Source organism: Lithobates pipiens, unplaced genomic scaffold (assembly GCF_037356315.1).
Source record: "Lithobates pipiens isolate NorthernLeopardFrog02 unplaced genomic scaffold, aLitPip1_a1.2 Scaffold_19, whole genome shotgun sequence".
Classification (NCBI taxonomy): Eukaryota; Metazoa; Chordata; class Amphibia; order Anura; family Ranidae; genus Lithobates; species Lithobates pipiens.
In genome coordinates this window covers 283,630,255-283,644,521 of record NW_027507764.1, presented here as the reverse complement: position 1 = coordinate 283,644,521, position 14,267 = coordinate 283,630,255, and the positions used below count along the sequence as shown (strand labels likewise).

Sequence of the window (14,267 nt, the reverse complement as noted above, 5' to 3'; positions counted from 1 at the left end):
CAAACCAATAAATATACAATTATTGACTTTTTTTTTTACCAAAGACGTGGCTGAATACATTTTGGCCTAAATGTATGACTAAAATTGAGTTTATTGGATTTTTCTAATAACAAAAAGTAGAAAATATCATTTTTTTTCAAAATTTTCGGTCTTTTTACGTTTATATCGCAAAAAATAAAAATCGCAGAGGCAATCAAATACCATCAAAAGAAAGCTCTATTTGTGGGAAGAAAAGGACGCAAATTTTGTTTGGGTACAACATTGCATTACCGCGCAATTACCAGTTAAAGCAGCGCAGTGCCAAATTGTAAAAAGACCTCTGGTCATTTACCAGCAAAATGGTCCGGTCTGAAAGTGGTTAAAATGCATTGACATACAATGTACAATCCAAGCCTCGACCTCTTTAATCCTTTGTTAGGACAGACAATGTGCGCATCAGTTTATAATTGATAGTGAAGATTTGCCACCACAGTAAAGACAGAGTTCATTATGGTGAACCTACACTCCAGCAGCATTCTTAAAGAGTAACTTCACTTTTGTTGAGAGAAAAAAACATTCCCCTTTGGGTGACCTATGTACAGTACATTACAAGGATTGTAACAAACTTTGCAGATTCCTACCTTTTTGTTCTGAAGAAATCCCTGTGTGTCCATGTGGAAAAGTAAATATGAGTGACTTCATAATTATCAATCAGCTACAGCACCTGAAGGGCACTAATGAGGGAAGCTGCTGGGCCTGCATCCCTTTAAACCTTGTACACGCAATCAGAAAATTGTACGAAAAATACCGCTTTTGAAGCGATTGTACGTTAATCGGATCATTAGTACAGAGCTTTCGAGAGCCAATCATGACAGTAAATCCAATATTATCTGATCGGTCTTTCTCAAATTTTCTTTTTTGTACGATGCCAAATCATGATTTTCATTTTAATCAGTGCAGTTCTTGTTCCAAAATGCAATACAAATGCATTAAAACATATTACATCACAATTTTTATTCTGTCATATGGGAAGTTTCAAAACTTTAGTAAACTCTTCATGTTTGATATGCGACTAGCATGCAAAAAAAAGGCAGATCATTCGTCTGATAATCTCATCGTATGTACCAGGCATTATACATGGTTTTCTATTGGAAATATCTCACCAAAAATTACTTTTTTGTTGCAGGATTGTCTGAAATCTGACTTGCATCTTAGGGCAGAAAATGTTTTTGGGGGGCGTTCTGTACACATTCTGTGTACAGAATACCTCCAGGTAGCCATATTGCCTTGCATTTTACAGATAATTACAGAGTTGCAGATTGAAAAGGAATAGTAATTTTTTAAGAACATTAGATTACAATATGACTTGTGTTGCAATTTTATATGCTATATTATTTTTTAAGGCAGGCTATTGGCCGTGCAAATTTCTTTCCTGCAAATTTGCACAATTTCCCCATCAACACAGGGAATCCCTGCCATGACATTGTCTGCTCCCCGCAACCCCCACCCCACCCATCGGGAGAAGATGGTAATTATTGCTAGCTGCTATAACATAATCGCAAGTGAATCTGGCAGGCTGGTTGTACCCAAGTTGCTCGATAAACTTCGTACATTCAGCCTGCCCACACGGTATGAATCTCGGCAGGCTCCTGCTGAACCAGCCAAGATTCTAACAGCCTAAGCTGGCGATTATCTTTCCTGCAACCCATCAGTCCCGCAGAGCCATTGTGTCCTCCCACCAGGAGAACTAGTAATATTGGCATGTAAAACCAGATAGGCTGGTTGTACCTAGGTTGATTTATTTGATCAAGTTTGGTACATTCAGCTTGCATTATGATTCTGCCGATATTCGAACCATCTATGGCTTTAGAAAGACCGCAAAAAACTGATAGGAGTTAAATTATTCCCTATTTGAAATTAAATCAAAGAAAAAAACATTTTGATATTTTTACCTTTACCATTTTTGCTTTTAAGATTAGCGTCAACATGTTTTATGTTCACCCTACATGTTTAAAATTTACATCAGTATGTTTTTTTGTTTTTTTAACTTTGCTTTCTTTTTACAGATAATGGCACATGGACACAGCTTTGGTTGGTGTCTGACTATCATGAGCATGGTTCACTATTTGATTACCTGAACAGGTATACTGTAACAGTGGAAGGGATGTTAAAGCTGTCATTATCTACTGCGAGTGGATTGGCTCATCTCCACATGGAAATTGTTGGGACACAAGGTATGTTTTGTTTTTGTTTTGTTTTTAAAAGGAAGACAATTCTGCACTTGGGTTTACAATCGACCAAAAAAAATATGAAGCTGCAAGCACAAAAACTCTGATGCCAAATATATGTAATACAATAAGACCAAGTGCAGTGAAAACTTGTCAAATATAGTGCCAATCGTCCATACACATAGCAATCCATGACAGATCTCAATGTGCAAATAAAACCTTTGTACATGAGAAAATTTATTATAATTGGTGTCAATCCATACACATAACAATAACAGCTTGATATGTAAAGTAGTCCACTTAATAACACTCTAGTGTATACCTATAAAGTGTGATGATCCTGGTGGGAGAATCCATGTTCTTACCAGAACATTCACTAAATGCATTATGATTGAGTTTAGTAGCTCTTGAGAGCTATCTTGTATTGATGAAGAAGAAATGCCCCATAGGTATAGATTGGTCTGTGAATGGTTGGGGCGATGGAAGAGGGTTTGATCCCAAGATTTTTTCCTAAATGGGATAGGACCAGAAAACCTGTAGATTATTCCCTGGGTAGGAACTACAGCTTCAGCAGAAGTCTTTAACTGAAGGGTGCATGGATTGCAGAATTTTAGGTGTTCCTACTGAGCCTACTGTGTACTCGGCTAGGCTCGGCTCCGCTCGCAGTCACAGCCAGTCCCACCTCTTAGCCTTTACCTCCCTCCATTGGACCGGTTGTGTCTATCGTAGAAGCCGGGTCAAGGGGCGTGACTGCAAGCGGAGCCGAATACGCTCAGTTCAGCTTGGTCTATGTCAGTGGTGAGAAGAGCCGGCGGGCGGTGCTAAATTTAAAACCCAAATATGCTGCAATTTTGGGCAAGGCTGCAGATGGACACTGGGGTAGGCTGCAGGTGGGCATTAAAAGGGTCATTTTATTTTCGTTAAACTTCCTTCCTAAAAGTTTTTTCTCTTATATTCACCGACCAACACAGCTCCTCTCTTAGACCATTGAGTTGTTATGCCACCTTCAGTAGAGGACTAGGCATGACATGTTAACATGTAACAAAAACTAGAACTTTCTAGTTCCGCCCAAGAGGTGGCCCCTTAGGTAACAACCCCACAGCCTGCCTTGCAGCTTCATTTTTTTCTCTGCCTAGTGAAGGACCTAGGAACCCTGCGGACCCATCGGTCCATGCATTTTTTTGCATTAACTGCCTTTTGTGCAAGATTAAAGATCCTGTGATCTGCTATCAACGGCCAACTGGGTGACAGGCTGGATATTCTTATCCTTGTAGTATCGCCAGTGAGCGTGTGCAGACCAGAGCTCCGCACTGGGTTGGCCATGACATGCCTCCGCTCCAGAGGCGGTCGTTGAGCATAAATGCTCCGGGGCACACATATGACCGGGCTACTGATGTCTGCGTCAGTGTGCTGGGCCAGCAGCCACCCCGTACTGATCGGAGAGTGGGTCTGTGATGGAATGTCCCCCAGCTCTTCAAGACTGGTAAGTACAGCTCTCCTTGCCTCGGTGAGGTTGAGCAGCTGGGCATTCCCTGGGAGGTCGATTCGGGGGTCCCTCTCTTCTCTCCCTGTCCCTTTCTCCCCCCCCCCCTTCCCTGTGGGGGATGCTGCTGAGCGGTGTGTGTGCCATAGACAGGGGCTCTCCGGGGGGCTCTCACCTTGGGGGGACTGCGCTGGCTGTGCCCTGGATGTGTGTAGGTCTCTCCCTGGAGGTGTCTGGAGGCTGTGTCTATCGCTGTAGTGCTGTTCACCACCATTTATCTACCTGTTTTGTTCACTGTCCCTCGTGGTATACAGTGCTCGGCGACCATCTTTAGTGGGGCAAGGAGCAGCATGCTGTCTGACCATTTCCCTGTAGTTCGGCGGCCATTTTCCTTGTGATTATGTCCTTTATACTGGACGTCAGCGGCCACTTTCTTGAAGCCTGAACACGTTTTTAGTCAGTTTCAGCACCATTTAGAGCAGCTCTGCACAGCGCAGTGTGGTCTCCTATGCATCTAGCAGCTGACACAGGCACTACTAGTTGGACAGCGCAGAACCATTCAGGGTGGTGAGCCCTGCAGGAAAGAGCCCCTCAGCCAGCAGCAGCAGTTAGGATGGTGGGACCGTCACTGTCCTAAGTCCCCATCAGATGGCACATAGGGTAGGGTCAGCATGGCTTCAGAAATTGGTGTTTCTTCCCCCGAAATCCAGGCAATTGCAACCGGATCGCCTCGCCTGCAGACTGTGCAGTACCTCTGGACGCTTTGGTGGCAGTCCTCAATTCGTTCATTGCCAAGATGGAGGCGGTGCGTGGGCACAAAGGTGGTAAAAAAACGGCCCCTACCCCCCTCCCCGTCCTCCGGGGAGAGCTCTGACACAGACTCGGGTCCTGCTGAGGCTGGTGACCCCTGCTCTGTCCCTTCAGATGATGCTGACCAGGACCGATCGGACAGTGAGGATGAGTCCCCGTCTGGGTCTGTGCACGACAAAGCGCTTATTGGAGCGCTTATCACAGCTGTGTGTGATACCCTGAAGATTCAGGAGCCAGCAGATCCCTCTGCTGATGTAGTGGTCCCTTTTGGGTCCCGTAAGCCAGCTCGTTCACCTAAAGGTGTTCCTGTATCTGACTTATTTTGATAAGTTCATTTACAAGGAATGGGGTCGACCGCAATGGACCTTTTCAGTCCCCAAATGCATAGCGGCTCGTTACCTCTTTTGAGGAGAGCCTTCTCAAAAAGTGGCCGGCTCCTCGGGTTGTGGACCCCCCAGTATCCAGGTTAAACAAAGTAACCACGATCCCGGTAGAGAGGACTCCTGCCTTTTAAGGACCCCACGGACAGGAAGGCCGAGGCAGTGGCTCGTTCCTTGTTTACGGTTGTGGGGTCAACTATGCAACAAGTATTGGCTTCCGCACTTGTGTCTCAGACACTAACCGAGTGGGCAAAACTTTTGCACTGCGAATTGGGAGAGCACCAGGCTTCTGTCTGCATGGAACTAGCAGACTAACTAGTGCAAGGCCTGGAGTACATTTGTGACACAGCCCTGGATACCCTTCCTCTGTTATCCAGGGCTTCAGTGTCAGCAGTGGTGCTGAGGCACCTGATTTGGCTGAAATGCTGGTCTGCTAACCAGGCATCCAAAAAAGCCCTGACGGATCTTCCCTTCCTTGGCAACTGACTCTTTGGAGCCTCATTGGATAACATTAATAAAAATGCCACAGGTGGTAAGAGTACACTACCTCCACAGGCCAGGAAGGCTAAGGAGCCATGCCGTAGGCAAGGGCCCTATTTCTCTGCTCACAAACTGCTTTTTCTTCCGCCCGGGGCTTCAACCAAGCGTCCCCAGCCCAACCTCTGAAGAACCAAAGCTTCCCTGGAACTAACAAGCAACACAGAGGGGTCGGGGGGGGCGCTTTCGGGAGTTTGCAGCCCAATGGGCCTCTCGGCTGTCCGACCTATGGGTCTGCGATCTGATTTCCTCAGGCTACAAGATCGAGTTCCTCTCTTGGCCGCAAAACAGATTCTTCCCCTCCAGCATACACCTACTGCCCCGGGAGGCCCTATTGGGGGCGTTAAGGGACCTGCTGAGTTGCGGGGTGATAGTACCTGCTCCAGAATCGGAACGTTTCCAGGGGTTCTACTCAAACCTGTTTGTAGTCCCCAAAAAGGTCCAATCTTGAACCTGAAAGCCCTCAATTACTTTGTAAAAGTACAGAGGTTCAGAATGGAATAAGTTTGCTTGGTAGTCACTGCACTCCATCAATGGGACTCCCTGGCGTCCTTGGACATCCAGGATGCGTATCTGCACATAACCTCTGATGCCGAAGGCATATGGGTTCTGCGATTTGCAGTTGGGGAAGCCCACTACCAGTTTGTGGCTCTCCCTTTTGGTTTGGCATCAGCCCCCCGGGTCTTTACCAAGGTATTGGCTCCTGCTTTAGCAACGTGGAATTGCGATACCTAGACGATCTCCACCTGAGAGCATCTTCCACCTCAGAGTTAGAGGAGGATGTGGCGATTACCATGCAGACTCTGCAGGAATTTGGGTGGCTGTTGGACCTAAAAAAAGTCGGTGATCGTACCGACTTAGCATTTGGAATACCTAGGCTTACTGCTGGACTCCATGGAAGCGAGAGTGTTTCTTCCTTCAGACGAGTTGCAGACTCTCAGACGGTCACGGCCCACTCCACAAGGGCAATCGGAACATCTTGGGCCTTCCGACAAGTGTCTGTCGCTCAAGTGTGTAAAGCGCCGACTTGGTCGTCTGTTCACACTTTTACAAAATTCTACAAAGGTAGATGTCAGTGCATCGGCTGATGCCTGTTTTGGCCGGAAAATTTTGCAGACGGCTGTATGATTGCAATTGCACATAAATTATTTTCCTGTTGTGTTTTTTTTTTTTTTTTTTTTTTTTTTTGGTAAAAATGCAGTACTTTTAAGTAAATGCACTGTTGCATTTGTTACCGCAGTTCTGGTGCGGTTTGAAGGTAGCGTCTCTCGTTTGAGGAGCAACCTGTTTTTTTTTTTTGTGGGTAAAAGTTTAGTTATTTCCACACACTGTCGTTTTTGTGGGTAAAGTTTATACTAGTTCCCACATGCCGTGGTGGGTGACGTTTTACGCTTTTTTCCCACCACTTGTTTTGGCACTGCTTGGGGACATTCCAATGGTCTAAGAGAAGCTGTGTCAGTCGGTGAATAGGATTTTGCGGTGAGTACAAAAAAAATCCTATTTTTCATTATACGTGTTATGTGTTATACGCAGATAAATACGGTGTGTGTAATAGGTTCCTTTAAGCTAGTGCATTGTTGGTTCACTTACCTTTTCCTTCGATTTCCCTTCTAAATGTTTTTTTTCTTTGTCTGAATTTCTCACTTCCTGTTTCTCCTCTGTAAAGAAAAAAACATTTAGAAGGGAAATCGAAGGAAAAGGTAAGTGAACCAACAATGCACTAGCTTAACCGCTTCCCGCCCGCCCTATAGCCGAATGACGGCTATAGAGCGGGCGCTCTCGTCCGGGAGGCCGTCCCTGGACGTCTTCTTGTTTACTTCCGCAATGCGCGCCGCCGCAGGCGTGCATCTGAAGTTTTGTGTTTGCTGTGTCCACCGGAGACAGGCAAACGCAGATCGCTGTAAACGGCCAATCACAGCGGCCGTTTACAGTGTGATCGGCCTATCCGATGAGAGATGATCTCATATGTAAACATATGAGATCATCTCTCAGCGCCAATCTCCCTCCTCACGCAGACAGCGTGTGAGAGGGGAGAGATTAACGGCTGCAGCGGCCGTAAGTGGAAAAAAAGTAAAAAAAAAAAAAAAAAGTGTCATCCTCCCCCAGTGACATCCTGCCCAGTGCTACCTGCCGCCAGTGCCACCTGTTGGTGCCATCTGTCCCCCATTGTGCCACCTGTTGGTGCCATCTGTCCCCCATTGTGCCACCTGTTGGTGCCATCTGTCCCCCATTGTGCCACCTGTTGGTGCCATCTGTCCCCCATTGTGCCACCTGTTGGTGCCATCTGTCCCCCATTGTGCCACCTGTTGGTGCCATCTGTCCCCCATTGTGCCACCGGTGTCACGTATTAGTGCCATCTGTCATTGGTGTCACGTGTCATTGTCCTGGTGCTCCAGGGTCTTCAAAAGTGTAATGGGTAGTCAACAAGTTAGATGTGTAATTTATGCTCCTAGAACACGTGATGGCGCTTCCTGCATGTTGGGCCTCTCTATATGGCCAGGCTGTGAAAGTCCCACACATGTGGTATTGTAATACTCAGGAGGAGTAGCAGAATTTTTTTGGGGGTGTCATTTGTAGTATACACATGCCATGTGAGAAAAATAACCCATTACAATGACAATTTTGTGGAAAAAAAATCTTAATTTTGCAAAGAATTGTGGGAAAAAAATTACAACTTCAAAAAGCTCACCATGCCTCTTAATAAATACCTTGGAATGTCTACTTTCCAAAAAGGGGTCATTTGGGGGTTATTTGTACTTTCCTGGCTTGTTCGGGCATCGCAAGAAATGAAATAGGCCACCAGTACATCAGATGTGATCAATTTTGTACGATTCACACCACAGCTTGTAGACTCTCTAACTTTCACAAAGACCAAATAATATCCACTAATTTGGGTTATTTTTACCAAAGACATGTAGCAGTATAAATTGTGGCCAAAATTTATGAAGAGACATTAATAATTTGCATAATTTTGTCACAGAAACAAAGAATTATGCTTTTTTTTTTCAAAATTTTCGGTCTTTTTTAATTTATAGTGCAAAAAATAAAAACCCCAGAGATGATCAAAATAAAACTCCCAGCTGTAATTAAATACCACCAAAAGAAAGCTCTATTTGTGGGGAAAAAAAGGACAAAAAATTCATTTGGGTACAGTGTTGCATGACTGAGTAATTGTCATTCAAAGTGTGAGAGCACCGAAAGCTGAAAATTGGTCTGGGCAGGAAGGGTGTTTAACCACTTTCAGACCGGACCATTTTGCTGGTCAATGACCAGAGGTCTTTTTACAATTTGGCACTGCGCTGCTTTAACTGGTAATTGCGCGGTCATGCTATGTTGTACCCAAACAAAATTTGCGTCCTTTTTTTCCCACAAATAGAGCTTTCTTTTAAAGGTATTTGACTGACTCTGCGATTTTTATTTTTTGCGATATAAACGTAAAAAAAGACCGCAAATTTTGAAAAAAAATGATATTTTCTACTTTTTGTTATTAGAAAATTCCAATAAACTCAATTTTAGTCATACATTTAGGCCAAAATGTATTCAGCCACATGTCTTTGGTAAAAAAAAAGTCCATCAGACGACCTCTGATGGAGGCGTATGTGAGTTCTAGTCAGATCCCTACATTATCACCTGACAGTGTAGCTGAATTGGAGGCCCCGATAACTCCTGAGGAGTTGGAGTCGGCGCTTAAAACGGCTAAACCTGGGAGGGCGCCTGGACCGGATGGCTTCACCCTCCCGTATTATAAGACGTTATTCCCCATCCTTAGCCCTCATATGGTGACCTTTTTTAATGACATAGGGAACACGGCCACCTTCGTCACTGACACCACTCGGGCCCATATCACGGTCATCCCCAAAGAAGGCAAAGACCCCTTGGCCTGTAGTAGCTACAGACCAATCTCATTGTTAAATACGGATCTTAAATTATTCACCAAGATATTAGCAACGCGATTGGCCAGACATGTGCAGTCCCTAGTCCATCAGGATCAGGTGGGCTTCATTCCCACGAGGGAAGCCAGAGACAGCACAACCAAGGTATTGAATCTGATCCACGTTGCGAACCAGGGCCCCACTCCTTCCATTTTCCTTAATACAGACGCTGAAAAAGCCTTTGACAGGGTTAACTGGGAGTATATGTCCTCTGTCCTCCACCACATAGGCTTAGGTGAGAAAATGCTTAGGTGGATAGCCCAATTATACGCTACCCCGACGGCACAAATTAAGGTGAATGGGATACTGTCGGAGCCCCTGCTGATTAAAAATGGAACCAGGCAGGGCTGCCCGTTGTCGCCACTTCTTTTTGCCCTTTCCTTAGAGCCCTTTCTATGTAGAGTTAGGAATAACCCCGATATCCAAGGCATAGTTGCGGGTGATGCTCACTTCAAGGTCTCTGCATATGCGGATGACTTGCTGTTCTCCCTCTCCAATCCAGTGATATCCCTCCCGAATCTTCTCCGGGAATTCGAGGAATATGGGCAAGTCTCTAATCTAAAGATTAACTACACTAAATCGGAAGCCATGGGAGTGGCACTGTCGCAAGCGACCATGCAGGGGCTTCGGTCCAGCTTTAATTTTAAATGGACGTCCACGGCGCTGTCGTACCTGGGGACTTTTGTCCCGGCAAATCTAAATCACGTCTTTAAACTCAATTTCCCTCCCCTGCTGACCAGAACCAGGACTCTTCTGGAATCCTGGAATAAAGGCCTTCATTCATGGTTTGGCAGGTGTAACCTGCTTAAGATGTGCATCCTGCCCATATTTTTATATCTGCTGCAGGCACTCCCTATTTCGGTACCCACGTCATATTTTCGACAGGTTCACGGTCTGTTTACTGGCTTTATCTAGGCATATAGGAAGCAGAGATTGGCCCGGAATTTACTCTCCATGCCCAAACTCTTCGGCGGCCTTGCCGTTCCGGATGTAAAGAAATACTATCAGGCGGTACACCTCGGTAGAATTGTAGACTGGTGCCGGCACCGGGATCTGAAGCTGTGGATCCGGTTGGAGCAGGCCCAGGTCCGGGTGCCGTTATCAGGGGCTGCCTGGTGTTATAGACACCTCCCGGCCCACATGAAGAGGCATCCCCTGATAGGGACGACGCTACGGGTGGGGTCACAGATTTGCTCAAAGGGGTCGCTATCCACGCCTAACTCCCCGCTATTTCCTATTATGGGGAACCCACAATTCTCCCCTGGTAGGGACCCCCATCTTCTGCAGGCCATGTCCAGTAGCGGGTGCACACAAGCACGATGTTTCCGGACAGGTGGGGACTGGCCGTCTATAGAGGCGCTCTGTAATTCATCGGGACCCTATAAATTAGCCTTTTGGACTGCTGTCCAACTTAGACACTTTTTTCGAGCCCTCCCATCCCCCCTCCGATTTGACGGACCGTTGACTGCCTTTGAGGAATGTTGCTCTGGCAACGGGGTTCTTCCAAGAACGCTGTCCACAATGTACAATCTCCTTATCACACCCGGGGATGATGCTCATTTGACCTTCCTGACAAAATGGGAGAGGGACTTGAACTGTACGTTTACTCCGAGCCAGACTCAAAACATTGTAGCATTGGCCGTGAAATCTCCCATCTGTACGACCATACAGGAAACAAACTATAAAATTCTGACGAGATGGTACTTAACTCCTCAGGCTTTGCATTCTTTCTATCCGACCACCTCTGCGCTTTGTTGGAGATGCGGACTGGAACAGGGCACTTTGTTGCATGTGTTTTGGTCATGTTCGAAGTTGTCTCACTTTTGGTCCACTGTTAGGACCGTTATTCAAAAATTTACGGAGTATAATGTCCCCAATGACCCGGCCTTCTTCCTCCTGCACGTGAACGCCATGTCCACTAAAAAGTACAAAAAATCCATTCTATGTCCTCTGGTGAATGCCGCAAGAGCATGTATACCGCTCCACTGGAAAAGCCAGGCCCCTCCATCGGTGGCGTCCTGGGTTCGTAGGGTGGAGGAAATTAGTAGACTGGAGGACCTGGTGCTTACGGGGAGGCAACAGCAGGAAAGATTTAGGAAAACATGGGCACTCTGGCACCAATTTATCTTCTCGCCCGAAGGGGTATCTCTGAGGACCTTGTAATATGATCGGCGATATATACTGCATGGGGGGTAGGGCAGTCCTGAATCAACCAGAAATCCCCCCCCCCTCCCCCCCTCACCTCACCCCCCCTCTCCTTCCCCCCCCCCCCTCACCTCACCCCCCTCTCCTTCCCCTCTCAGTCTTCCCTGTCAGTGTCCCTTCCCCCACCCTTAATGGTCTCTGCCTTGATACTGGGTTTTTACCGGGGTATCGAGGTTCTGATGAGAGCCGGAGCTGGGGGAACTGAAGGGATCTAGGCTCCCGAACACGCTTCGGCATTGGAGGTGTTATGGATGGGCCATGTACAATGTTTTCTATGATCCTGTCTCTCCCGTGATCTCGGCAATATGTTTGATGTATGTCTCCCTTTTCCTCCCTCCCCTTTTTTTGTTTGTATCCCACTTCTATGTTGTATTACATGTCCATGCCTATGTTGGGCATTGTTTGAAAATAAATAAAAACATTTTTTTTTTTTTTTTTTTCAAATATAAAAGTCAATAACTGTATTTATTGGTTTGCGCAAAAGTTGTCACATCTACAAACTAAGGTAAGTTTTCTGGAATTTACGCAGCTTTTAGTTTGACTGCCTATCTCATTTCTTGAGGTGCTAAAATGGCAGGCCAGTACAAAACCCGCCCCAAATGACCCCATTTTGGAAAGTAGACACCCTAAGGAAATTGATAAGAGGCATGTTGAGCCCATTGAATATTTTATTTTTTTGCCTCAAGCGATTGAATAATGACAAAAACAATTTTTTGTTGTCACTAAATGATATATTGCTCACACATGCCATGGGCATATGTGAAATGACACCCCAAAATAAATTCTGCTACTTCTGAGTATGGGGATACCACATGTGTGGGATTTTTTGGGAGCATAGCCGCGTACGGGGCCCCGAAAACCAAGCACTGCCTTCAGGATTTCTAAGGGTGTAAATTTTTGAATTTACTCCTCACTACCTATCGCAGTTTTGAAGGCCATAAAATGCCAAGATGGCACAAACCCCCCCCCCCCCAAATGACCCCATTTTGGAAAGTAGACACCCCTAAATTTAGGGGTACACTAATGAGACTCACAGGTAAAAAAGCACCTAGGCTGTCAGCGACTGTATCAAAACGCTACAAAACAAACGGTTAGCGATCGCAGGGATCAGGCCTGACTCTGCGAACGCTGCAGTTATGCGTGTTGTGTTTTGTAAGGGACAGTGATCGATCGATACTGCACTTGGGTGGGCTGGGCTTTGTGGAGGGGCTAAACGCAGGTGCTAGCAGGTATCTGGGCTGATCCCGCTAACGATGCGTTTTGGGAAACCTAAACTGCTGGCGACGCTAATATAGATCTGATCAGATACTATATTACTAAGGGAGGTGTATGCTTTGTGCGTGGGTGTTAGCGGTACTGGCATTAACCTGACGCCACCTTATCTGACCCTCAAACTTATATCACCCGCCGGGTGATCAGGGGGTTAAACCTTTATTGGGTAATAAATGGCGGGTGCCCTGAAACTATAAAAAAATAACTAACCAACCAGCGTCACCTGTAACAGTTATATGGTGATCACTGGTGAAAGGGTTAACTAGGGGGCAATCAGGGGGCTTTATGCGGTAGTATATGGGGGTCCCTGGCGCTTTAAAAAGCTGCGGCGAACCTAAATACCTACCTGCCTAACTAGCGTCACCTGTGACACTAATACAGCCATCAGAAAAACGATCGCTTATTAGGCTGGGTTCACACTGGAGCGATGCGGGAACGCCACGAATCCGCGGCGGGTTCCCGCATCACACTGCCCTATGCGAACTGCTGGGAGTGTCAGTGAAATGTTAATGACACCCCCAGATCAGTTCGCATATCGCAGTGCGATCTGCAAACTCGGACAGGAATTGGATCGCATGGTGTGAACACCCATGCGATCCGATTCTGCTGCGGACCAAAAAAAGGGTCCCGTGCGAGTTTGCGGCGGGTGCGATGCGAATTCAGCCGTACTATCTGTCTCAAGAATAGTTACTTTTGGCATAATAAGAACTATTACCATCAAAGAACGGGCGTAGCAATGGGCGCAAAATTTGCACCCAGTGTGGCTGGCCTGTTCATGGCGAAGTGGGAAGATGACACAGTGTTTACAAACACACCTATTGAACTACTAGTGCATAAAAGATATATCGATGACATCTTCATTATATGGAAAGGAGAGAAAGAAGACTTGATTAATTTCCTGGAAAAATTAAATACAAACGATCGCAATATAACCCTTAATTGGGATATTAGTCAGAAGCAAGTAACCTTCCTAGACCTAGATGTCATACAAGATGATAATATCTTTTTTTTTTTTTTTTTTTTTAAGTTTAAATTTTTTATTGAAGTAAAGCAAGTAAAACATGAACTTGGCTCCCTCGCAGGGGATTACAATGACGGTGTTGCAAGACAGGAATGAAAGCTCGGAGAGCAAAAAGACAAACATAAGAAAAACACTGAGAGACCCAAGGAGGAGATATGGATCCCACCCAATAAGGAGGAGGCTCCCCGTCCGAAACCATCAGTACCGTCCAAATAATAAATTTCCGTGTTCTGAGTAAACAACCATACGAAAGAAAAAAAAAGAAAAAGAAAAAAAAAAAAACCCCCAGTCAACATAAGAAAAAAAAAAAAAAAATAAAACAAAATCCAACAAAAGGCCGCATAAAATACATGAGCAGACGGAAACAACCTCTGGGAGGATCAAGGCCCCGACACCCCGACAGGGATCACGCTGTGTCGG

At 45.8% G+C, this 14,267-nt stretch overlaps 1 protein-coding gene across 5 annotated transcripts in view; it reads left to right on the top strand.

Moving 5' to 3' along the window:
* The window catches only part of TGFBR1 (transforming growth factor beta receptor 1), a 458,152-nt gene that overhangs the window by 312,849 nt on the left and 131,036 nt on the right, over positions 1-14,267 (top strand). For all 5 annotated transcript variants that reach the window (XM_077491981.1, XM_077491983.1, XM_077491979.1 and 2 more), the window contains one exon: positions 2,046-2,213. In XM_077491981.1, coding sequence (XP_077348107.1) covers positions 2,046-2,213 — 168 coding nt within the window. The remainder of the gene's footprint in view (positions 1-2,045; positions 2,214-14,267) is intronic.